We start from the raw sequence: 25,709 nt of genomic DNA, 5'->3' as shown, positions 1-25,709 counted from the left end.
ACGTAATGTATTCCACACTCGCGGCGAGAGGATTGTTCTGGCTTCCTGTTATGGAGAAGGCATGCGGATTAAATTCAAGCACAGGCGAGAACAATCGGCAGAACGCACCATTCGCTTAGGCGGACACAACCGAACTCCTCTGCAATATCTATTATGACAGATACTGCTATGTGCTCGTAATAATTTGCAGTCATGTACTCGTAACCACGTGGCCAACACACCAATGCACTGCATCATATACACGGCACTAACAGCAGCATTTATGCGCGGAATTTGCCTCACCCAACTCCCGGCGCGGTCGAACGACTGCTACAATTTTCCATCTCCATAAAATTTCTAAGAATGTGATGGGAGTTGAATTTCCTGTATATAGTCTTCTTAGGTATAGGCTGTGGACAGTTAGTATGACGCCTTAAAAGCTTCTCTCAATACATTCGGTGGCGGTAGAAATGCTAGTTGAAATCCGAGAATATAGAAACACGTTGGCTAACAATTTTAAAATCATTTTAATATAAAATCTCTAGAATTAACATGTAAAAAAATTAATCTGACAATATCATATCTATATCTATTCAAGATCTTCATATTTCTGTTGTCTTCAACAATACATAATTTGTCTTTATTTACCGCTATCAAATAAATAATAGAAGATATTTAAGAACTTTCCAAATCAATATTTAAGCATTTATGCCGGAAATTTTAAACTAGGCGCAATATTATTTTCTAATTCTCTGAATTTCACATATTACGTATGTAAAAAAAAAAACTATAATAAACGATCGCTTAACGGAGTTGCTCTTCCGGAGAATTTTCCTCAGAACGCTGTTCTACTATTCCCCAATCCACGTGCTGGAAGACTATTCGTTTTGGCCGTTGGATTATCACGTGCTTGCGAATGGGCCACTGCAATGCTGAGACATTGAACCCATTCTTCAGCATTTTTACCGTCTTTTGGCTTCAAGATTAATGTTTGATCGCCAGTGAAAATTTCAAACGCTTTAGGTATGTTACGTGCTCCTCGTGATACTTTCACAGAGCGTATTTGATTGACATCGATGCTTTCACCGCCACTCTGAGAAATTTTATATGAAAACATTAACTTGTGTTCAATGCCTGCTGATTCTATGATAACTCAATGAACTGTTGAATGCTACTTACCGATCCTTTACAGGACAAATGTGCTCCCGATAGTGTAAAATATCGAGTTCGCCACCTTCGGAATAACCTCCATTTGCCCTTCTTCTCCTTCAACTGGCCTTCGATCATCGGTTGATTGTTGCCTCGCAGAAAACCAACTGCTTTGTCGGGATGATTACATAAGAAGCATCCCCATTGATATTCAAGTTCATTTGCATTCGGCTTACTCTGATCAGTCTTAATTACTTCAAATACATCTAAAAAGCCTGAATGACGTAGTTCGTTTACGAGAATTTCTTGGTCCTATAAAGAAATGTTAGTGAATCCTGTTAGCTGATACCCCTATCATAGTGCTTATGCTCTCAATAAAATGAAAATTGATGCTAGGAATATAGTAAAAACATTGAAACAAAATTACTATAATAGATAAATCTTTGACTGACGAAAAATGTTATATCTATCGCATCGTTCAGAGGAGAAATAACTCAGGACCAGCATTCAGGAAACGCTTGTCAATGCTGAGAACTCCTCTGATGCCAAGGACATAAAAAAATAATAGTCCTAAGGAACTGAGCGAGAAAAATTGAGTTACCTAAGTTTAGCAGCAGGAAGGAAGGAAGGAACAAAATTACAAGAAAGGAAACCACTGTTCCCCACGAAAAATTCAAAAGGTGCAAAACAGGTTTATGTCGATTGTCGTAATAAAGCGCGTATTTATCGGTCCGAATGACGTTCGAATAATAATAATCATTGGCGCAACAATCCATATTGGATTAGGGCCTTGAAGTATGTTAGAGCACTTAATTCAAGACCGTAACGGTACAGGCTAGCCTGTAGGACGCAATGTGGTCAGCTTTATTATTACCCTGATTTGACTTAGGTACTCATTCACAGCTGAATCGACTGGTATCTGACGTCAAATCCCGATACAGATCCCACTGTCACCAGTGAGATTTGAACCGCGACCTTCCATACAATAGCCTTGTGCTCTAACCACTCAGCTATCCGGACACACGAATGATTTCGGTAAAATCATATCAATTGAAGCCAAGGCTTTACTTGTGTTTCTTCTAGAAACCTAAAGTTTAGGGACTAGGTATAGCAGAAATCGAAGAAGGTAATGGTGACTATTTGATGGTCTACAGCTGGAGTTATCCACTATTCTTTTTTGGCACCTGGAGAAACGATAAATGCACAGAAATGCTGTGCCCAACTCGAGGAAATGCACCAAAAATTGAGTATTCAACGAGCGAGATTAGTCAACAGAGATGGTGTGATACTCATTCGCGACAATGCACGACCTCATGTATCCAGAACAACGGTTCAAAAGTTGAACGAATTGCAGAATGAGACTCTGCCTCATCCACCATATTCACCGGACTATTCGCCAACCGACTACCACTTTTTTAAGCATTTGGATCATTTTTTGAATGGAAAACAATCTAGAAACGAAGAGGCTGCCAAAATTGCCTTCGACGAATTTATCAACACCCGACAGTTGGACTTCTACGAAACTGCCATATATGCTCTTGAATCTCGCTGGGAGAAGTATTTTGAATCGACTGGCATCTATTTTGATTAATTAAATAAATTTTTGTAAGTTTTACGGTCGTTTCAAATTTTAGTACCACATCGGCCATTTCATGTGCAACAACCATTAGGTGGTTTTTAAATGTGTTTTTGTCGAAACTGCATGTTGAAAATCGGCTGCCACCATAGCCCGAAAACTATGCAACGAAATTCTTTGAAATCTTCACGACTTATTCAAAATATACTTATACGGTCCGCAAACTAGGATAATTGCGATTCGTTCGGTAGTTTTTTTTTTATACATTAAAAAAGCCGCGAAAAAACATCAAAATTTACAAAAAAAAGTTTAACAAAGCATCAAAAATTTACCTTTCAATATTTTTTAATAATCCTAGTTCGCGGGCTGTGGTTAAAATGCAGTTTATATTTTTTGTTTAAAATGATCGCAGCGCCATCTAGCGTGGCAGCAGAAAAAAACTTTTTTTGGAGATGGGTATATAAGTTGCTCTGTATTTCAATAACGGACTATGCTATCGAGTTGAAAAATATGCATGCTCAAGAGACCAATAAATATAAGGTGAAAAATTCGTATTTGTACCTTTATCCAGTTCTTCACAAAAAATTTCTAAAAAAAGCGGAAAAAATGGCCTTCACACGGGATGACCCCCTTAAGTGCGCCCCACTTAATTTCTTCTAAGTCCGTTATTCTAATTTGAATTAACAAACGCTTTTCTTGTTGCATAAATACAGATGTGAAGAAGGTATTTGCATTGTTAGATTGTAGTTTCTGGCACTGGAAAGTTTTTGAAGTGCATTAATTAAAAAAAAAAATGGCAAAAACATGTAAAATGGGTGACATCGACAAAGGAGAAATAATTGCCATATTTCATGAAAAATATAGCACACGACAAATAGTGATCGTTGTGGATTTTAATCAGTCTTCTGTAGCTGACTTTTTAAAAAAATTCCAGGCCACTGGGTCTATGGCCCAGAAACGGAGTTCTGAAAGGCCGAGAAAGACTACATCAGCCGAAGACAGACTGATGCCGAAATTTTGCCTGCAGGATCGATTCAAAAGTTCATCGGACATTAAAAAAGAGCTCAAGGATGCCATTTAAGTGGAAGAATGCGAAAGCAACGCTATTTATGTGCAAAGGACCACGGAAATTGGGCCCAATTTAATATTTTTGGGTCGGATGGGATCCACCACGTATGGAGAAGATTAGGTGAGCGATTCAGTGGGGAGTGTATCCAGACCACAGTACGCCAGCCGGTGAGGAAGATGATGTGTGGCTGTTTTTCGTTTTATGGTGTGAAAGGACTGTCATTAATTGATGGAAAAGTCAATGGTACAGCCTATAAACGGATCTTGGAGGAGCATTTGATACCTTGCATTGAAGAGCTATATCAGTATTCAAGTGAGGTCATTTTTCAGGACGATTCTGCGCCCTGTCACAGGTCCCACATTATGTGTAATATTTTTTTTTATTTTCTCTAGCTATTTTATAAGAAATATTGAAGATTTTCCAATAATTTGAGCTTTTGTGCTTTGGAGGTGCGCAACTTTCTGGCCGAAAGATCAGTAAAGCAACTGATTTGGCATGGGAACAGCCCAGTTTTAAACCCCATACAAAACTTGTAGGTACTAATAAAGAAGCTGAACAGAAGCTGAAAAGTCAACATGAGCTGGATTTGATCCTCTTAAGGATGTTCGTGTCCTGCAGATTTTGCAGAATATTATTTCATCAATGCCAGCGACGATTAAAGCCGTAATTAAGACAAAAGGAGGAGTTATTAAGTAAACAAAAAAAAAATTATTGTGACACGACGAGCTTTGTGATTGATATGAAGCATAAACCAAATTTACCTATTTTTCGTAAAGTAAATTAATTTTGAATAAAAATTACTCCTGAAAAATTTGACATAGTTTTTTTTCTCCAAAAACAATTTTTCGTGCAAAATATTAATACAAAAAACCTTCATATTTACTTTTTTGATCAGCTCGATATTTTTTCTCAAAAATCAAATTTTCTTACTGATCGGATTTTTTTGCCCTGTACTGTGCATGCTTATATGATTACACTACATTATTCTCTCTAGTCATCCATTATGACTGACGAGAAATACTCTTTGCTCCACACTACTAAAAGAAGCCATCAACAGCACCAAGCATCGCAAAGCATCCTTCATATCACCTCCTCAAACTCATCGCAATTGTTATGAAGCCAAAGAAAAAGGTCCGCGAGTTCAAGGTCGTCACAATCCGACTTCTGTCATGGTATGGTGGGGCGTCTCATATCACGGAGTGACTAATATTAATTTCTGCGAGGCCGACGTCAAAACCAATGCGAGTGTGTATGAAAAGAGTTTAAAGGATATAGTCGAGCCATTGAGTGAATCTCTATTCGCTGGAAAACCGTGGTGCTTCCAGCAGGACTCGGACCCCGCTCACAAAGCCAAGATAATTCAGCATTGGTTAGCAGCGGATGAATGGGTCTCAGGCCGCCCAGATTTGAATCCTCTGAACTACAGCCTTTATGCTAAGTTAGAGGAGACTGCCTGAGATCGAACTTACACCGATTTTGAGAGTTTGAAGGTCAACATCGTGGGTGCAGCTCGAGAAATGGTGCTGCATATCGTGCGTGAAGTGATCGATGCATGGCCTCACAGACTTCGGGCCTGTATAGCTGCTGGCGGCGGCCATTTTGAATAACTTTTTTTTGTTTGAAAGCTCTATGTTTCCCTTTTGTAATGGTGTACTTTTCGATTGATTTGGAGTATTACTTCGTGAGAAATAAACATTTGTTTGATTGACAGAACTTATGGCTATACTATGTATATGATTATGATTGTATGATTATGTGATTACAACCATATTCACGAGAGCTTGATTATGATTACAATGACGTAATCATGTTTAAGATTTTGCCCCAATCTACCGTGATGCGATACTTTATGGCGGTTCTATTGAAGAGAAGGGACAGGTAGGGGTGGTTTTAGTGAATAAAAATCCCACAAACGCAAAGAGAAAGGCAATTAACCAATTTTAATAAGGTTTCGTTTTATATAAAAATTACAGTCAAACGTGTTAAAATATCATCATCAATGGTGCAACAACCGGTATCCGGTCTAGGCCTGCCTTAATAAGGAACTCCAGAATTCCCGGTTTTGCGCCGAGGTCCACCAATTCGATATCCCTAAAAGCTGTCTGGCGTCCTGACCTACGCCATCGCTCCATCTTAGGCAGGGTCTGCCTCGTCTTCGTTTTCTACCATAGATATTGACCTTATAGACTTTCCGGGTGGGATCATCCTCATCCATACGGATTAAGTGACCCGCCCACCGTAACCTATTGAGCCGGATTTTATCCACAACCGGACGGTCATGGTATCGCTCATAGATTTCGTCATTGTGTAGGCTACGGAATCGTTCATCGTCATTTAGGGGGCCAAAAATTCTTCGGAGGATTCTTCTCTCGAACGCGGCCAAGAGTTCGCAATTTTTCTTGCTAAGAACCCAAGTTTCCGAGGAATACATGAGGACTGAGCTTTGACCCTATGGTGAGACGTTTCGAGCGGAACAGTCTTTGTAAGCTGAAATAGGCTCTGTTGGCTGACAACAACCGTGCGCGGATTTCATCATCGTAGCTGTTATCGGTTGTGATTTTCGACCCTAGATAGGAGAAATTGCCAACGGTCTCAAAGTTGTATTCTCCTATCCTTATTCTTCCTGTTTGACCAGTGCGGTTTGATGTTGTTGGTTGGTTTCTTTTCGATGCTGACGTTCCCACCATCTACTTTGTCTTGCCTTCATTAATGTGCAGCCCAAGATCTCGCGTCTCAAGCCGCCTGCTCGATCTGGATGAAGGCAATTTGTACGTCTCGGGTCGTTCTTCCCATGATGTCGATATCGTCAGCATAGGCCAGTAGTTGGGTGGACTTGAAGAGGATCGTACCTCATGCATTTACCTCAGCATCACGGATCACTTTCTCGAGGGCCAGGTTAAAGAGGACGCATGATAGCGCATCCCCTTGTCGTAGACCGTTGTTGATGTCGAATGGTCTTGAGAGTGATCCTGCTGCTTTTATCTGGCCTCGCACATTGGTCAGGGTCAGCCTAGTCAGTCTTATTAATTTCGTCGGGATACCGAATTCTCCCTTGGCCGTGTACAATTTTACCCTGGCTATGCTATCATAGGCGGCTTTAAAGTCGATGAACAGATGGTGCAACTGTTGTCCATATCCCAACAGTTTTTCCATCGCTTGCCGCAGAGAGAAAATCTGATCTGCTGCTGCTTTGCCTGAAGTGAAGCCTCTTTGGTATGGGCCAATGATGTTCTGGGCGTATGGGGCTATCCGGCCCAGCAAGATAGTGGAGAATATCTTATAGATGCACTGTGTGATATCTCCCTTTTTATGTATGAGACATATAATGCCTTGTTGCCAATCGTCAGGCATTGATTCGCTGTCCCATACCGTGAGCACAAGTTGATGAACCACTTGGCGACCCCATATTTAACCAATTCGGCTGTAATTCCATCGGCTCCTGGCGACTTATGATTTTTTAGCCGATGAATTGCACGGACTGTTTCTCCTAAACTTGGTGGTGGCAGTATTTGTCCGTCGTTTTCAGTTGGCGGGACCTCCAACTCGCCGATGTTCTGGTTGTTCAGTAGCTCATCAAAGTACTCAGCCCATCGCTCTAATATGCCCATTCTGTCGGAAATCAGATTTCCCTCTTTGTCTCGGCAGGATGAGCATCGAGGTGTATAAGGAGGCTTCATCCTGCTGACTTGTTGGTAGAACTGCCGCGCCTGGTGCGGTTGCTCCCTGTACTTTTCTAGTTCACAGACTTGGTTCTCCCAGGCTTCCTTTTTCCGTTTGTGAATTCGCTTCTCCGCTCGACGGAGTTCGTGATAACTCTCTGCGCGTGCCCGCGTTCTTTGAGAATGCAACATTACTCGGTATGCGGCATTCTTCCGTTCTGTTGCTAGCTTACATTCATCGTCAAACCAGCCGTTCGGACTCCTTTTGCGGCTGGGGCCAAGTATATTTGTGGCCGTATCCATGATAACGTTCTTCAGGTGATTGTGAAGATCATTTGTTGATGCTTCATCTCCAGGTCCTCTGTTGACTGCGGTTATTGCAGCATCCATTTCCCTCTTATAGGTGTCGCGGAGGGTTGTGTTGTGGATGGCTTCAGTGTTCACTCTCACCTGATTGTCAGAGGGGATTCTAGGTTGTATTGTTATTCGAGCTCGGAACACCATGCCAACGAGATAGTGATCCGAGTCTATATTGGCCCCCCTATATGTTCTGACATTCATCAAGGCTGAAAGGTGGCGGCGTTCGATCAACACGTGGTCAATTTGGTTGAAAGTGGTCCCGTCTGGAGAGGCCCACGTATGTTTGTGGACTGCTTTCCGCGCAAACCAAGTACTTCCAACAACCATTTCGTGTGACCCTGCTAACTGAATAATCCGCAGTCCGTTATCATTTGTTTTTTCGTGTAAGCTATGGGAGCCAACGTATCGCCTGAATACGGGCTCCTTCCCTACTTGGCTGTTAAAATCCCCAAGTATGATTTTCATATCATATCTGGAACAGGCTTCGAGGGTTCGTTCTACTGCCTCGTAGAATCCTTCTCCGCCTCTGCAGTCTCCTCTGTAGGGGCGTGAACGTTTATGAGGCTTATATTTCTAAACTTGCCTCGCAAGCGCAGAGTGCATAGCCGTTCGCTTATGTTTTCAAAGCCGATAACAGCAGGTTTCATTTTTTGGCTGACTAAGAAACCTACTCCGAGCACATGGTTTACTGGATGACCGCTATAATATATGGTGTAGTGGCTCTTCTCCAGGAAACCGGTCCCTGTCCATCGCATCTCTTGTAACGCTGCTATATCAGCCCTATATTGGGCCAGGGTATCGGCTAGCTGCTCATCAGCTTCATCTCTGTACAGGGAGCGCACGTTCCATGAGAAAATGCGCAAATCGTTGATGCGTTGTCGTTGCCGGGTCCGTCGTTTTAAAGTCCGTCCTGTCCGAGGCTCCTGTTGTTGTGGCTTCGTAACAAGCTGTTTTCCGTGTAGGGTTGTCAGCCCTACTTAACCCCCAACCTGGAGGACCAGTTGGTACAATTTGTCCCGTTTTTAGGCGCGTTAAAATATAAATGGTAAATTGTCTCGTCATATTCCATAATCATAATCCCTAAAAATCGTATCCCGTTTTAGGGTAGAATTCCTAGGTAACAATTTCAGCAAACTCCGTACCATTAATCGCCTATGATGTCTATGGCGTGCAAGAGTACACTTTATATAATCCTTAAGGCGAATGGGATATTTTAAAACAAGTTCGAGCTATTAATTTCTGTCCTTCTTCAAAGGCCAACATTTCGGCCAGTGGGGCGGGCGTTAAAAACAACAACAGAGTTAAAATCAAACTCAAGCAAGAGTCAGAAACAATTTAGATGTTAAAATAGCAATAATAGTTCTAAATCTCACCTTCTGTGATGGAAAATGACTAGTCACTAGTTCTGTAAATGTTCGGTTCTCAAACTTAAGGATTTGCCAAATATTTTTTAAGTTGCTAATGCCCGGCTCCCTTGTACTAAGTACGCATTTCTCTTTCACCTGTAAATAAAAAATCGCTATAACTTCCCGTCAACTTCTACTCATTTAAAAACATCTTACATAATTTCTAACTTGAAAATCTAAAAACATTAAATGTATCCAAGTTTTTGGATTTCGGGTACGCATCGTAAAACATGTTTTTGAATATAAACAATGCGGTCCGCGTATTTGGCAGGCGAAATGTAGTTTTGCCACTTTTTTCGTACGACGTTCTGGAAGTAAAAATTAAAACAACATTTTTTCATTATGGACATATTTTAGTATGATGTCATGAGAACGAATATTCGTCATTGAAATTGATAATCGATTATCATTTCCAATCAGAAAAATATCTAACCAGGGAACAGATTTTATAAATAGCATTCTTATCTCAAGTTTTTTATGCGAAGCATAGTTAAGGTAAGTTTCCTGGAATTATGCTGCCGTCACTAGCTCGGTAATCAAAGCAAGAAAAATAAGATTGATATAGGAATGTATATACCGATCACATAATATTTAGATTATTTTTGCAATTTTCAAAAATAAAAGGGGCAACAAGTGCAGCCGACAAGCGATCTTTAAGGGAATAGAAGCTCTTCCTGATCTTAATATCAACCTTAATTTTTTTCCATAACTAAACTAGAAGGATTCCATACCTTCAATCCCACACCGTGTTGGTGGCGGCAAATGTTGCGACACTTGATCCATATATTTTTTTATCGACTGGAAGTTCTTCTCGCAAAACTGTTGCACAGGATCACGCATTATCTGATATGGTTCGAACGTACTCATGCGTTGATTAATGATGCTATTGTTGGCATTCAGTAAAGTCACACTTGTGTTATCATTTCGACGAGACGTTACTGTTGTGGGCCCGGATACAACGACTTCATTTTCAGCCTGAAAATTCATTATTTAAACACTCTTGTTGAAAATTGGTTCCCTATACTATATAATTAGGTATAATTTTAACACTCACAGCAATTGTAGAATTGATGGGAAGAGTCATCACAGATTTTTGTGTATTTGAATTTTGAAGGGGTGGCGATGCTGGAGAGGCATGATGAACTGATATGCTGTTCTGTTGTAATGCTATCGAACCTGAAAACCATTCCAATTAATTCAAAGTTAATAATAAGAAGGTCGACTCAAGACAAACCTGACGATTGATTCAATGCATCGGCACTGTATTTTCCTAGAGCCCCAGTCGAACCCAATAGTGTGATAGGTCCTTGGGAATGTGGCCTGACTTTAGTTGGGGACGTTGTTACTGTCACTCCACCCGATGTTATTTTCGTAGATGGTATACCCCATTTGTTATGACCCGTTATTATCACATTACTACTCAAAGGAGGCACGGGAGTAACATAAGTTGGACTTGATGGACTCCCTAGGACAGCAGCTACTTGCTGTGCTACATTTCCACTTGAATGACTATTTACATTATTCGAATTTGAACCGTTCTGATTGATTTGTTGCGAAGAACTTAATCGAGTCATACTCTTATGTAATCCACCCACTGAACCTCCTACAAATTGAAAGTGATGAATATTTCAATGTATAAATGCCATTCATGCAGTGAGCGTAGATATTTTGGATGCAAATTGGTTCACGTAACAAGTCAATTATAATCAAAACAGAGTTCGTGAAAAATGCGTGTATCGTACATCGACAAAGGATATACTTTGAAATTTCCAGGAATGCTATATATTGTTAAGAAAATCCTAAATATTAACCTACACAATCATTGCAAATAGAAGTGCTATAATGCCTCTGCTCCGTTGAAAGCAATCATTCTGTTCATAGTTGGGGTATGCAATCATCTTTCAGGTAGTGTTCAACGATTGAGAATCAATAAAATGAATAATTTCCATTTTAGTGTTTTTTTTAAATATTAGCTGTGATTTTATTCACTGAAACACATCTAAAAAAATCGGAAACCGAAGCAATAATTTGATGCTTTTTGGTGTTGAACTTCTAGATTGTCCTATATACAGGGTACGGCAGCATAACTTCCTTTTTTAAAATGCGCGCCACTCAGTTAGTTGATGTCATAGCGGAGCGCTAGTGGCCTCGTTCAAGAGGGGATACTGTAAAGTTTTCTCCCGACACGGTTCAGTCGCCATCATGCGTTGGAATAGTGAGGAGCGTGCCTTTGCCGTTGAGGTTTACTTTTCAAGCGGATGTTTGGTTATTGCAACACAGCGTGCATTTCGCAATCGCTTTAATTTAGCCCCGTTGGCTCCCGTCCCAGACCGCAAATCAATTGTTACATGGGTCACTACATTCAGACAAACTGCAAGTGCGACAAAAGGAAGAACTGGAGTCCCTTGGCCCGTTAGATCACCTGAGAACATTGAAGCAGTGAGAGCATCAATGTTGCGATCGCCACGGCGTTCTGCGCGCAAACACGCATCTGCCCTTGGACTATCCGATCGTTCTGTGAGAAGAATTCTTCGTGATGATCTTCATTTTCATCCCTATAAGATGGCGATAGTGCAGGAACTTTTAGAACGTGACTTCAATTCTCGGATGAACGCGTGTAAGCTTCTTCTTGATGTCGTTCCCGAGGGTGCTATTGTTTTTTAGCGATGAAGCCCATTTTCATTTGTGTGGGTCGGTTAACAAACAAAACATGCGCTATTGGGCTGACACCAACCCTCGAGAATTTCATCAAAAGCCTTTGCATTCACCCAAAGTCACAGTGTGGTGTGCAATTTCCTCAGCTGGAATTATTGGTCCCTGGTTTTTTGAGGAAAATGAAAACCTACACAATCATTGCAAATAGAAGTGCTATAATGCCTCTGCTCCGTTGAAAACAATCATTGCGTTCATAGTTAGGGTATGCAATCATCTTTTAAATAGTGTTCAACGATTGAGAATCAATAAAATGAATAATTTCCATTTTAGTGAAAAAACTGTAGTTCCCTTAACTACAGTTTTTTTTTTAATTTTAGCTGTGATTTTATTCACTGAAACACAACTAAAAAAATCGGAAACCGAAGCAATAATTTGATGTTTTTTGGTGCTGAACTTCTAGATTGTTCTATTGATTCATATTCATATATAATATGAATAAAATGCAGATTGTAAGCACTGAGGAAGGGAGAAACTGGTTCCCGAAGTATCTATACATATATGCAATTAAATATACAAGGGTCGTCCCTATTTAAAAAACAATTTACCCTTTTTGTTCAATCATTTGGTGGCTTTTGTTTTTAGCCAAAATACTTCTTATTTTATTATTTATATACCGTATTTCGGGAGCCAATTGTTCTCTGCTTTAGTATGTCTGAGCATGTGGTAGATTTTAAACCATGTATGTGCTAATTCCTGATTCTGCGGGTGCAGAACATCTCCGCCTTTCGGTGAGTTGCCTCGCGCCATAAGAAATATCATCGTTAACTTGTCAGCATCGCCTCTCTGCCGTCTTCGGATGTAGTATATTTAGAATTTCTTTTGCCTCAGATTTTTCACCATTTCGAGTCCTCACTTGTTGAATTAATCCAGGCTCAGAGTGAAATTATGCGGTGTTTCCAACGATTAATTAATTGAAGTAATAAAAACTTGTTGTTTCTTTTTCGTTGGTGTGGGTATTTATTCTTGCAAATATCGATATTTCGGGAACCACTTGTTCCCTTCATCAGTGCTAACAAGTTGATATTTCGGGAACCACTTGTTCCCTTCATCAAAGCTAACAAGGGAACAAGTGGTTCCCGAAATATCGGAATTTTTCGTTGGTGTGGGTATTTATTCTTGCAAATACCGATATTTCGGGAACCACTTGTTCCCTTCATCAGTGCTAACAAGTTGATATTTCGGGAACCACTTGTTCCCGAAATATCGGTTTTTGCAAGAATAAATACCCACACCAACGAAAAAGAAACAACAAGTTTTTATTACTTCAATTAATCCAGGCTATCTTTCTTTCCAGTTCAGTATCATCTAGTTTTCTAATTGCAGCCCAGGAAAACAATGGTAACTTTCATTACTAGCGCGGCAATATTGTATATATTCTCTTGAGTGATAATTAAATGGGCGCCATAAAAATATTATAGATGTATAGTTGCCTTGGTATGATGTGATCCGATCAGCAGTGCTGAAATTTGTCACGACATAGACACTTGTGACGAGCTGCTATGGGAGAAAAGGGCTTCCGCTGCAATCAGCGGAATATTATATGAAACTTCCCAGAAGTTGAAAGAGGAACCTGGTAGGAATAGACGCGTGTTCAGATGTAAAACAAAGAAATCGAGCTGTAGATTACTTCTTAGTTATGGTTCGCAATGATTACTGTGCAAAAGGAAAAAAAAACAAAGTTGTAACTGTGAAAAAAGGTGATGAAAGCCATTAACAATGCCTGGGTGCATACAGTTTGTCGATGGCGCTTAAGACCAATTAATTTTTCGTTAAAAGGAGGAAGGGGGAAATTTTAGGAAATCGATGATTTTATATAAAACAAAATCTTATTAAAATCGATTTGCCGTCTGTCTGTCACAAGCACTTTTCTCTAAAACGGCTAAAGCGATCCGGACGAAACTTGATGGACAGATGGGAACTATGAAATCCCACGCATACAGTGACCGACATAAATTTCCTCCCCATACATACAAAAGGGGTTTTTTTTCAACCGATATAGTCATGTGGGATATCGAATGAAAAGTCTCGGTTACTCACTTTCCGAAACTAACTCCGCCATGTTATTAACATAGTATGCTAGAGCCAAGCCCAGGTAAAGGAGGAAGGTTTGAGGCAACGTATCTTGTACTATCCTCAGTGAATTTTTGTTTCAAATGAGATCAGGGAAAGCGATAAATGGTGTATAGTTGTAATTATTCCACCATGATATTCCTACCTGATCCCTCTTGCTGGTAGGTCCCGCGACAGACCGACCAAGAAAATGCATACAATTTCGTTAGAAACAAGATGATCGGATTGAGTCACAAGCCTCGGAAAAATGCTAAGGCGTCCACCTCAGTCGACACGGCAGGACGGACCCGGTCCTATCGAGAAATGGGCAAGGATTCTTGACGCATGGACGGCGCCAGGACGTAAGCAAGTTAGTCCGAACAAAACACGCACGCACGCTAGATGTTGGTACCCTAATTGGAAAGACCGAGGAACGCATTGGCCCGCCGCGCATTAAATTGTGGCGATTTCGTGAGAAGAAAGAACAAATGATCTCACATACGCGATTACCAATCATTACGAATATGGAAGAATCGTGGAACCAAATGAAAAACACAATCCACAAAGAGCCTTTGCCTCTGCAAACCTCGGGGTCACCAAGCCGCGTAAGCCGTACATCAACCGAGATACTTGGCTTTGGAATGACGATGTTGAAATGAAGGTCCGTGACAAGAAACTACTCTACCACAAATTTATCGACGATGAAACACTGGTCAATTGGCAAATTTATAAGAATGCCAACCGGGAAGCAACGAAAGCAGTCGCTGTCACCCGAGCAGACCATTACAAAGATCTTTACGATAAACTGGACACTCGGGATGGCGAGAGAGATCTGCATCGACTTGCTAAAAGCCGTAACGAACGCACACAGGATATCGAACACTTCCATTGCGATAATGACAAGAACGGTAATTTCGTCGAGCCGCAACGGATAGATTGCGAGAATACTTCGAGCAAATTTCAACTGAAGAATTCGCTCATCCTCCACTTCCACAATCATTGCCGTCATTTGGATCAATTCCACCTGTCAGCGCAACTGAAGTCGAGGAGGCAATAAACAAATGAAATCGAAGAAATTCACAGGATCTGACGCCATCCCGTCTGAGCTCTGGAAAGCGAAGAGCTGGGAACCAACACTGTGGCTCAGTGAATTCTTTAATCGGGTTATTCAGGAAGGAAGAACACCATCCGACTGGCAAGAAAGTACCACTGTTCCAATATGGAAAAAGAAAGGTAGCCCAGCAGAATGTTCAAATTACCGTCCGATCCGGTTACTTTCCCATACCATGAAGATTTTTGAACGCATTCTTGACCACCGTATTCGCGAAATCGTTAAAATAACCGTGAATCAAACCGGATTTATCAAAAACTGTGGAACTTCGGACGCAATACACGCTACGCGGTTGCATTTCTGGATCTAGAGAAAGCGTTTGCCCGTGTGCCACACGAACTCATCTGGTATGCTTTAAGAGAACACTTAGTGCTAGAAAAACTATTGCGCTGGGTTCAATTGTTCTACCACGATTCGAAAAGTAAAGTTCGAAGTATGGCGGGTGTATCAAAACCGCTTCGTCACTCTGTTGGTGTTCATCAAGGAAGCGCCCTCCCAACACTCCTCTTTGTTCTTGCTATGGACACCGTCACATGGGACATCCAACGTTCAGCACCTTATACACTGCTTCATGCAGATGATGTTTTCCTAGTAGATGGATAGATTAGATAATAGCAAAAATGATCTCGAGCGACTCGCCAAAAAATGGAATGATCGCCTCATGCAACACGGTCTCAGATTGAATGTAAACAAAACTGAATTAGGCACAATAGGCACAATCACTGTCAGCGGCAGTGACCTGCCCAGAACTGAGCGATTTAAATACCTTGGGGCAACGTTGTTAGCCAATGGATAAACTGGCGTTCCACAACTGGTGTTCTTTGTGACCGTGACTTTGTGAATTTATCGCAATGTCGTCCGTCCTGTCGCCCTCTATGGTTCTGAGTGTTGGCCAACTATAAAAGACAATGAACGGCGTCTTGCGATAATGGAGACGAAAATGTTGCGTTGGACTAGTGGCGTGACATGTTTTGATTACATCCGAACTGAGGATATCCGCGATCGTTATGGGGTTGCACGGATCGTGGAAAAATTGCGAGAGACGCGTCTTCGATGGTGTGGTCATGCAATTCGCGCTAACGAGAATTCAGGCCTAAACAACGGTGACTTGATAAACTGGATGGGGATGTAAAAGCCTCAGGATGGTAGCCAGATCAGGCATTTGATAGAGCCAAATGACAAAACCGATCACGGCGAGCCGACCCCGCTGGTGAACGGGGGAAAGGCTGAAGAAAAAGAAGAAGACTTACTTTCCGAAACTGATATTAGTTTTGGCGTAGGTTGCGCGATTAACGAGACAAAATGTGTACACTTAGAGTGGGACATTTTCGGAAAATACCCAATGCAAAAATGTAAAAAAGTCAGGGTGGTGCACTTATACGAAATCCATTCCGATATCTGCCCAAATAAAGTTGTAGAAAGAAACGAGATAACCACGTAATCTTAAATACGAGAAAAGAACTGAATTTTTTAAATCAACGAATTTGCATCCAAAAATCTCAAACAAAAGCAAACATATAAAAGTATGTTAGTACCAGCTATATTAAGACGTGTCATGCTTCGATGCGTATTACTAGACGGATGTAACCGTCCCGTGCTTCTTGAATCGCCCAATTTCGCCCGGCGCGTATAGCCAGTATGCGGTGGTGTGGGCGGAACAGCAGCCGCACCACTATGCGTGCTAATTGCATTGTTATTAGTACTAGGGGTGGTAATAGTCGATGTATGAATGGTAAGAACATGGCCCCCCGACGGCGATATCGAAGCTGTTCCATTCACTTGCGTTCCCAAATGAGTTTGTGGTCCAGATGTTGTTGTAGTTCCTGCATTCGCACCTGATGTTGGTGAGTTCAGTTTAACGATAGTAACACCGCCTGATGTCTTATTACCATTGTTGATGTTAACTTGAGTGGAGGATGACTGTTGTTGGCTGAGTTAGTTTATCGATTTTAATATTTAAATTTTGTTTGTAGAATAAGATTGAATAAGGAATAGATAAAAATATGTAGAATGACTTTATAACGTCAAAAAGTTGGATTATAAAGAAAGTCTCAAATAAGATAATCAAATCCGAATAAATTAAATTCAAGTTTAAGGAAAATACTTTTGATTTGTCTACATAATAGTTGCACTGAACACTCTAAATAGTTTCGAGCTATATTGACGTCACAATTCTAAATATATCAACTTAATCTTATTCGGGTTTGATTATTGAATATATTATTTAAAATAAAATGATATTAAACCTCAGTGAGTTTTTCTGTCGAACACATGCCAGAACTTTATCAGTAAATAAGACCGGATACGATGAACATAACTTAGTTGCTTCATGCAGTAATACGGTTTGTGATGTACGGTCAACATGCGGTAAATGCTCAAGTACAAAATCTAATGCAAATTGTGCTTTGTCCTACATAAAACAAAATAAATGAAATGAATCAAAACAAATTTTACCAAAAAACAAATTGAGTGGAATATTTAGTGGCAATGCTAATAGCAGCAATTGTATTCAGAATGTTTAACCCAAATGAATATTGTAATATTAAATGTTTGACGTTGCCGGCTTAATAGATCGATACCTCCTCTCGGTACTCGAAGGAATACAAAATTTTGATCCATAAAAACGATAGATAATCTTAACTTAATATGTGCCAGCAACGTTCTTCGAAGTGACTTTCAAGTTATTACCAAGTCAAGTTCCTTATTCTAAACGAGCCTGCCATTTCTATCCTTTATATAAGGTTGAGGAAAAAGAAATGTCGTATTTTGTCAATAGATGGCGACACACAAACATATCTTGTAGAAACATGAAAAAGTATGTTTTTAAGGTTCTACCCATTTATTCAACAAGCACCGAGAACGTCGAGAGATAGAGTGTGTAAAAGAGTCGGATGGCGTCGAATTTATATCTTTGCCGATCCATATAGTGACGTTACTTTGTTGAGCATATCAGCTGTTGAAAGGCGTTGCCATGTTGGTGCTGTCATGTCATTACCATGTCGCTACACTGCTCCCTCCTGAGTAGTTTTGACGGTTAACGGCTGGAAAACTACGTATCGAATATTACTCGCCTCTCACTCGCTGGTTTCGCTCTTGGTCCTACATACGTTTTGGGAGCCAAACTTATTGGTCGTTGGGTTGCTTCCGTTGGATCAGATGTTACTTCGAAATAGGCAGGTTTTAGTCGCTCGACGCTGATATTTGTTGCTTTGCCCTGAATTTCCATTTTAAAAACGTTGTCGGAAAGTCTTTCTAACACCTTATATGGTCCTTCGTACGGATGCTCTAGCGGCTTCTTCACTCGATCAATCCGCACGAACACGTGTGAGCACGTAGAAAGATCCTTGTGGACGAACACCTTCTTTCTATCATGTCGAGAGATTGGCGTTGCACGAACTTGCGTCATATGGTAACGAAATTTCTCAACGAAAAATTTCGGATCGGGAGGCATTTCCTCGTGAAGAAAGAACTCTCCAGGAATGCGAATCGTTGTCCCATAGACTAGCTCAGCAGCTGTTGCGCCAATATCCTCCTTAACGCTTGTACGAAGACCGAGCAAAACCGTTGGCAACACTTCGACCCATTCACGGTTGTTGTAGCACATAATAGCTGCTTTCATCGATCGGTGCCATCGCTCAATCAATCCGTTAGAAGCAGGATGGTATGCAGTGGTTCGAATCTTTTTGCAACCCACTAAGTGCGTCAGCGACTGGAAGATCAAGGATTCGAACTGAGATCCTTGGTCCGATGTTAATATAGTAGGTGCTCAAAATCGTGAAATCCAGTTGGTGTAGAATGCGTCTGCGATAACATCTGCCGTAATTGATCGTATCGGAACCGCTTCAGGCCATCTCGTAAATCTATCGATCATAGTCAATACATACGAGTGACCTTGTGATTGCGTTAGCGGTCCGACAATATCGATATGTACGTGACTGAATCTCGTGTCCGGCATATCGATTTGGCCATGCGATGGTTTTGCATGTCGTCCAATCTTACTTCGTTGACACGCTAGACATGTTCGTGCCCACTCGAGAATATCCTTGGATATAGGCCAGACATATTTTCGGCAAATCAGCTTCTTCGTGACGCGTCCGCTTGGATGAGATAGTCGGTGAGTAATCTCAAATATTCTCCTCCTGAGAAGTATTGGGATATACGGCCGTATTTGGGAAGTTGACACGTCGCAGTACAACATTGTATCCTTGTCGTCAACTCGCAACTTTTTCAAATCCAAGGTCGTTTCAGAACGCAGTACATGTTGGAGTTCCTCATCGTTTCGTTGCGCTGTAGCTAATTTTTTGGGCGTTATGGTAACCGGCAATGTAACAGCACTAATTCGGGACAAGGCGTCTGCTGTAACGTTTTCCTCGCCATTGACGTATATGATATTGGTCGAGAATTGGCCGATATAGTCCAGTTGCCTTAATTGCCGTGGACTAGCTTTATCGGCTTTCTGTTGGAAGGCAAACGTTATCGGCTTATGATCGGTTTTGATTAATAACGGACGACCTTCGACCATGTAGCGAAAAAACTTGACTGCACTGTAGATTGCTTGGAGTTCTCGATCGTAAGTGCTGTACCTACGTTGTGTATCGGAGAACTTCTTCGAAAAGAACCCGAGCAGTTCCCAAACATCGTTGTTCCACTGTTCGAGAACTGCTCCCATAGCCGTGTCCGATGCGTCTGATTTGATGGCCAATGGTGCATTCTCAATGGGATGTCGTAGTAACGCAGCGTTGGCAATTTGCTGTTTGCACTTTTCAAATGAGACATCTGCTCGTGGATTCCATTCGATTTTGCGTTTATCCCGTTTCCTTGCACCAATGAGATACTCGTGAAGAGGTGCTTGAATTTCGGCTGCATTCTGCAACGATTTTCTATAGAAATTAACAGCTCCTAGAAATCGTCGCAAATCGGCAATTGTTGACGGTTTTCCGAAATTCAAAATGGTTTCCACTCGTCCTGGAAGGGGCTTGATGCCATTTTCGCTCACCAAATATCCTAAATATTCGGCAGAAGATGTTCCAAAGCTGCATTTATCGACATTGATGGATAATCCGTATTCACGAAGTCGATTAAATATCGTCAATAAGTGCTTCCGATGCTCCTCGTTCGATTTAGAAGCGATAAGAATGTCATCGATGTATGCATAGCAAAAGTCCAATCCGCGGAGTGCATGATCAATGTACCGCTGGAAAGTTTGTGCGGCATTACGTAGACCGAACGTCATTACTCGGAACTCAAAAAGCCCAAAAGGAGTAATGACAGCTGTTTTGGGAATGTCCTCGGGTGCTACAGGAATCTGGTGGTATGCTCTTGTCAGATCAATTGTGGAAAATACCTTGCATCCACTCAGTTTGTGCGCAAAGTCACTAATGTGAGCGATGGGGTACTTATCTGGGACGGTGATAGCGTTCAAACGCCGGTAATCTCCTCATGGTCTCCATTGTCCGTTTTTCTTCCGTACCAAGTGTAACGGGCTCGCCCATGGGCTACTCGATGGTTGGCAAACTCCCTGTTGTAGCATGTAGTCAAATTCGGCCTTTGCTTCGCGCAGTTTTTCGGGCGTTAATCGTCTGGGTCGGTCAAAAACAGGCGGTCCTTTAGTCAGGATATGGTGGTAGATATCATGAGCCATCACTTTCGCTCGGTCAGATGGAATTGTGATGTCGACAAAATCTCTCAGAATGTCATGATAACTTTCGCTAGACTTCAGTGTTGTCATACCACAAGTTATGGTGCCGGTGAGCTTTGCAATGCAGGATAAGTTGGTCTTTTCGTCGATTATCTTCCTCCTGCGTAGGTCCACTAATAAGCCATAATGGTGCAGCAAATCGACACCGATTATTGGTTGACGAACATCCGCTAAAACGAACCTCCAGGTAAACGGTCGTCGTAAGCCGAGGTCGAGCGTTATGATGCGATGTCCATATGTTTTGATCGGCGTATTGTTGGCGGCAAAAAGCTGAAATTGCATTGGCATGTGCTGATTTTTGTCTTTAGGTAAAACTGAAATATCAGCACCAGTATCCACCAGGAAATACATGCAGCTTTTCCGATCGGGTACTAATAATCGGCTGGGTTTACTGTGAGAGGGATCGTCCTCGACCGCCGAAATTCGGGACGACAAATTTAGTTTTCCGAAGTCGCGGCATTATTTTGCCACTTACATGGCGGTCGGCAATTACGCGCTTGTTTTCCAAACCGTTGATGAAAGAAGCAAAACCCTCGATTCCGTGAACCTGATCTTTGCCTTCTGGTGCTCCGTTGTTTGGATCGGGACCGGTTGCGTGTCGTGATTTCCAGTCGGTCAATTCGGCTCAATATTTGCTCCAAGACATCATTTTCCGTGGATGCCTTCTGAACGGTGGAAATGCAAGGCAGTTGTTGCATCTCGATCATTGAATCCGCCATTTTCGCCAATTTATCGACGTCTGCTTCGTTAGAAATCGCTAACACCATTCGAATGTTTTCGGGCAATTGCTCAAGTAGCAACGATCTTAGCATGGCGTCAGTTACCTGCTCTCCGCCAGTGTTTCGCAAGTCCTGCAGGTAATGCGATGGTCTCTTTCCTTCCAAATTCTTCCCTTGGAAAAGTCGTCGCAGCTTGGATTCGGCGGACTCTGCAAATGCTGCCAATATCCTCTCCTTCACGGCTTCGTACTTATTTGTTGCCGGAGGATTGCGTGCCATCGAGATCACATGCGGAAGGATTCCCGGCTCGGCAAATTGTATCACGTACTTAAATCTTGTTTTGTCCGACGTGATGTGATTAGTGTGGAACACAGCCTCTATCTGCTCAAACCAAAATGCCGGGTGGGGTCGATAAAATGACGGAAATTTTTGTATGCGTGCCACTTCCACGAATACGCCTGCTGGTCGATTAGCTATCGGCGGCCGGAAATCACTCTGAAGGGATGTTTTCGGCGTCCCTGGCGATTTGGATTCGGTGGCCATTTTGAAACTCGCGCTTGGTGTCGATTGAACGTATAGAAATTTAAGATCACTGCACTTTTTATTTTAACTCTAGTCGTCGGGGTCACCAATGTAGCAACATGAAAAAGTATGTTTTTAAGGTTCTACCCATTTATTCAACAAGCACCGAGAACGTCGAGAGATAGAGTGTGTAAAAGAGTCGGATGGCGTCGAATTTATATCCTTGCCGATCCATATAGTGACGTTACTTTGTTGAGCATATCAGCTGTTGAAAGGCGTTGCCATGTTGGTGCTGTCATGTCATTACCATGTCGCTACAATCTTGTGTTGTACTTATCACATGAGGCCATACTATACGGCGATTTGAAGACGACAATCTGTGCTATAAGTGTCTCTTTGACAGTGCTGTAATTGTACGTTTCAGTCTCAAGTTATAGCGCCTCAAAGATGGAGTCAACCAAGCAAGAAATTCGGCATATTTTACGTTTTTACTATCTGAGAGGTAAAAATGTAACGAAGGCGGCCGAAAAAATTTGTGAAGTTTATTTGCCCGATACTGTAACGATTCGCACAACACAGTGTTGGTTCGATCGATTTCGTTCTGGTGTAGTGGATGTCGAAGATACACCCCGTACTGGTAAGCCAATCGTCGTAGAAACCGATAAAATCGTCGAAATCATCCAAGTAGACCGACATGTGAGCATTCGCTCGATCGGCCAGGAACTGGGTATAGACCATAAAACCCTTTGGAACCCTTTACAGAATATTGGATTCCAAAAAAAAGCTGGACGTTTGGGTGCCACACGAGTTGACGCAAAAAAATCTCTTGGACCGAATCAACGCCAGCGATGTACTGCTAAAAAGGAACAAATTCGACCCATTTTTGAAGCGGATGGTGACTGATGATGAAAAATGGATCACGTACGACAACCTCAAACGAAAAAGATCGTGGTCGAAGCGCGGTGAGCCGGCCCAAACCATCGCCAAGCCCGGATTGACGGCCAGGAAGGTTTTGCTGTGTGTTTGGTGGGATTGGAAAAGACTCATCCACTATGAGCTGCTCAACTATAGCCAGACCCTCAATTCGGTTCTCTACTGTGAGCAACTCGACCGTTTGAAGCAGACAATTGATCAGAAGCGGCCAGAATTGGTGAATAAAAATGGTGTTGTGTTCCACCAGGACAACGCTCGGCCTCATACATCTTTGATGATCCGCCAGAAGCTACGGGAGCTCGGATGGGATGTCCTATCGCACCCACCGTATAGTCCGGACCTGGCACCAAGTGATTACCATCTCTTCCGGTCCTTGCAAAAGAGGCTTGCGAAAACTAGCTGTCTGAGTTTTTTGCAAGGAAGGGGGCGTGGGTGTTTTATAATAGGGGGATAATGGAGTTGCCTTCTAAATGGCAACAAGTTTGCGAACAAAACGGCGTATATTTGACTTAAATCGGATAATTCTAAGTATGTTAAATAAAGCGTCAAATTTCGAACACAAATACGACATTACTTTTCCCCAACCCAATATATTGTTGTAATTCACCGGCATACAACATGCAATACATCTTTTTTGTTTTCGCTACAATCAAAACGTGCAAAATTTCTCTTTAGATATAAATGCAATTACTGAACAACATCTAAGTTTCACATTCAAATTGAGCAGCTATCTATTGCTGAAAATAAGACATGATTGCATACTTTGCTAATTTTACCCGAGGTCGCTAGTATTTGAGCGGCCAATGATACCGTCGAAGGTGTTTCTTCAGCCGCCGCTTTGATCTTATCAAAATAATTTGCAATAAGATTGGGACGATTCTCAGCCAGTTTCAGGAGAACCGACATAGTTGCCGATGCAGTGGCTGCATCACACAAAAACTCACATAGTTGTGGTACACTAGATTCGAGGACCTGCGAAGAGAAATCGAAGAAAAATGAATAAATTGAAAATGTTAAAATAAAATTAATGTAAAAATTTCAATGCGTGCATGACTAATAATCGTTGGCGATCATGTTGCACTTACCGTTGGCTTTTTTTGTGCGATAAGCGTGAAAAGTTGTAAAAGAGATAATTTTTCTTGGCAATCACAACGAGGCAGGAGCGAAACAAGCAGCGATGCATGAGGTGCCAATTCATCTGGTGATACCTCATAAATTTGTGAAAGTACACGACATAAGCCATAGTTACCTGTAAAATTATGAAATTTGTAATGGACAGAAAATTAGGTTTTATTTATGTAAATTGAAACTAGTTTGCCTACAGAACATTCAAGTTATCAGGCTATTATCCAATAGCTTGAAAATATGGTTGGATTATCAACGAGCAGAACTGCAACCCTCGGGGTCACCAAGCCGGGTAAGCGGTACATCAACCGAGATACTTGGCTTTGGAATGATGATGTTGAAATGAAGGTCCGTGAAAAGAAACGCCTCTACCACAAATTTCTCGACGATAAAACGCCTGCTAATTGGCAAATTTATAAGAATGCCAACCGGGAAGCAAAGAAAGCGGTCGCTGTCACCCGAGCGAACCATTTCAAAAATCTTTACGATAAACTGGACACTCGGGATGGCGAGAGAGATCTGTATCGACTTGCTAAAAGCCGTGATGAACGTACACAGGATATCGAACACTTCTGTTGTGTTAATGACAAGAACGGTACTTTGCTTACTGATCGTCGAGCCGCGACGGATAGATGGCGAGAATACTTCGAGCAGATTTCAACTGAAGAATTTGCTCATCCTCCACTTCCACAATCATTGCCGACATTTGGAGCAGTTCCACCAGTCAGCGCAACTGAAGTCGAGGAGGCAATAAAACAAATGAAATCGGGGAAAGCAACAGGACCTGACGACATCGCATCTGAGCTCTGGAAAGCAAAGAGCTGGGACCCAACACCGTGGCTGAGTGAATTCTTTAACCGGGTTATTCAGGAAGGAGGAACACCATCTGACTGGCAAGAAAGTACCACTGTTCCAATATGGAAAAAGAAAGGTAGTCCAGCAGAATGTTCAAATTACCGTCCGATCCGGTTACTTTCCCATACCATGAAGATTTTTGAACGCATTCTTGACAACCGTATTCGCGAAATCGTTGAAATAACAGTGAATCAAGCCGGATTTGTCAAGAACTGCGGAACTACTGACGCAATACACGCTGCGCGGTTACTCATGGAGAAACACCGTGAGAAGCATCGCCCTCTTTACATTGCCTTTCTGGATCTAGAGAAAGCGTTTGACCGTGTACCACACGAACTTATCTGGTATGCTTTACGACAACACTTCGTGCCAGAAGAACTCGTGCGCTGGGTTCAATTGCTCTACCACGATCCGAAAAGTAAAGTTCGAAGTATGGCGGGTGTATCAAAACCGCTTCGTGTCTCTGTTGGAGTTCATCAAGGAAGTGCCCTCTCACCACTCCTCTTTGTCCTTGTTATGGACACCGTCACACGGGATATCCAACGTCCAGCGCCCTACACACTGCTTTATGCAGATGATGTTTTCCTAGCATCTGATAGCAAAAATGATCTCGAGCAACTTGTCCAAAAATGGAATGATCGCCTCATGCAACACGGTCTCAGATTGAATTTAAACGAAACTGAATTTTTGACGACCGATCCCCATGAAACAGGCACAATCACTGTCAGCGGCAGTGATCTGCCCAGAACTGAGCAATTTAAATACCTCGGGTCAACGCTATCAG

General features: G+C 41.9%; 1 protein-coding gene across 1 annotated transcript in view; it reads right to left on the bottom strand.

Annotated features, from left to right (window-relative positions):
* Positions 1 to 487: 487 nt before the first annotated feature.
* The window catches only part of LOC119648973 (protein melted), a 68,473-nt gene continuing 43,251 nt past the window's right edge, over positions 488 to 25,709 (bottom strand). The window contains exons 5-15 of the mRNA XM_038050895.1: positions 24,031 to 24,194; positions 23,708 to 23,917; positions 17,320 to 17,483; positions 16,609 to 17,003; positions 10,433 to 10,801; positions 10,253 to 10,374; positions 9,930 to 10,173; positions 9,355 to 9,506; positions 9,166 to 9,294; positions 1,159 to 1,440; positions 488 to 1,072 (exon numbers count right to left, since the gene is read on the bottom strand). Coding sequence (XP_037906823.1) covers positions 815 to 1,072; positions 1,159 to 1,440; positions 9,166 to 9,294; positions 9,355 to 9,506; positions 9,930 to 10,173; positions 10,253 to 10,374; positions 10,433 to 10,801; positions 16,609 to 17,003; positions 17,320 to 17,483; positions 23,708 to 23,917; positions 24,031 to 24,194 — 2,489 coding nt within the window. The 3' untranslated portion in view covers positions 488 to 814. The remainder of the gene's footprint in view (positions 1,073 to 1,158; positions 1,441 to 9,165; positions 9,295 to 9,354; positions 9,507 to 9,929; positions 10,174 to 10,252; positions 10,375 to 10,432; positions 10,802 to 16,608; positions 17,004 to 17,319; positions 17,484 to 23,707; positions 23,918 to 24,030; positions 24,195 to 25,709) is intronic.

The sequence above is a fragment of the Hermetia illucens genome, chromosome 2, assembly GCF_905115235.1.
Source record: "Hermetia illucens chromosome 2, iHerIll2.2.curated.20191125, whole genome shotgun sequence".
Classification (NCBI taxonomy): Eukaryota; Metazoa; Arthropoda; class Insecta; order Diptera; family Stratiomyidae; genus Hermetia; species Hermetia illucens.
The sequence above is the reverse complement of the archived record's forward strand: the minus strand, read 5'-3'. Positions and strand labels throughout refer to the sequence as shown.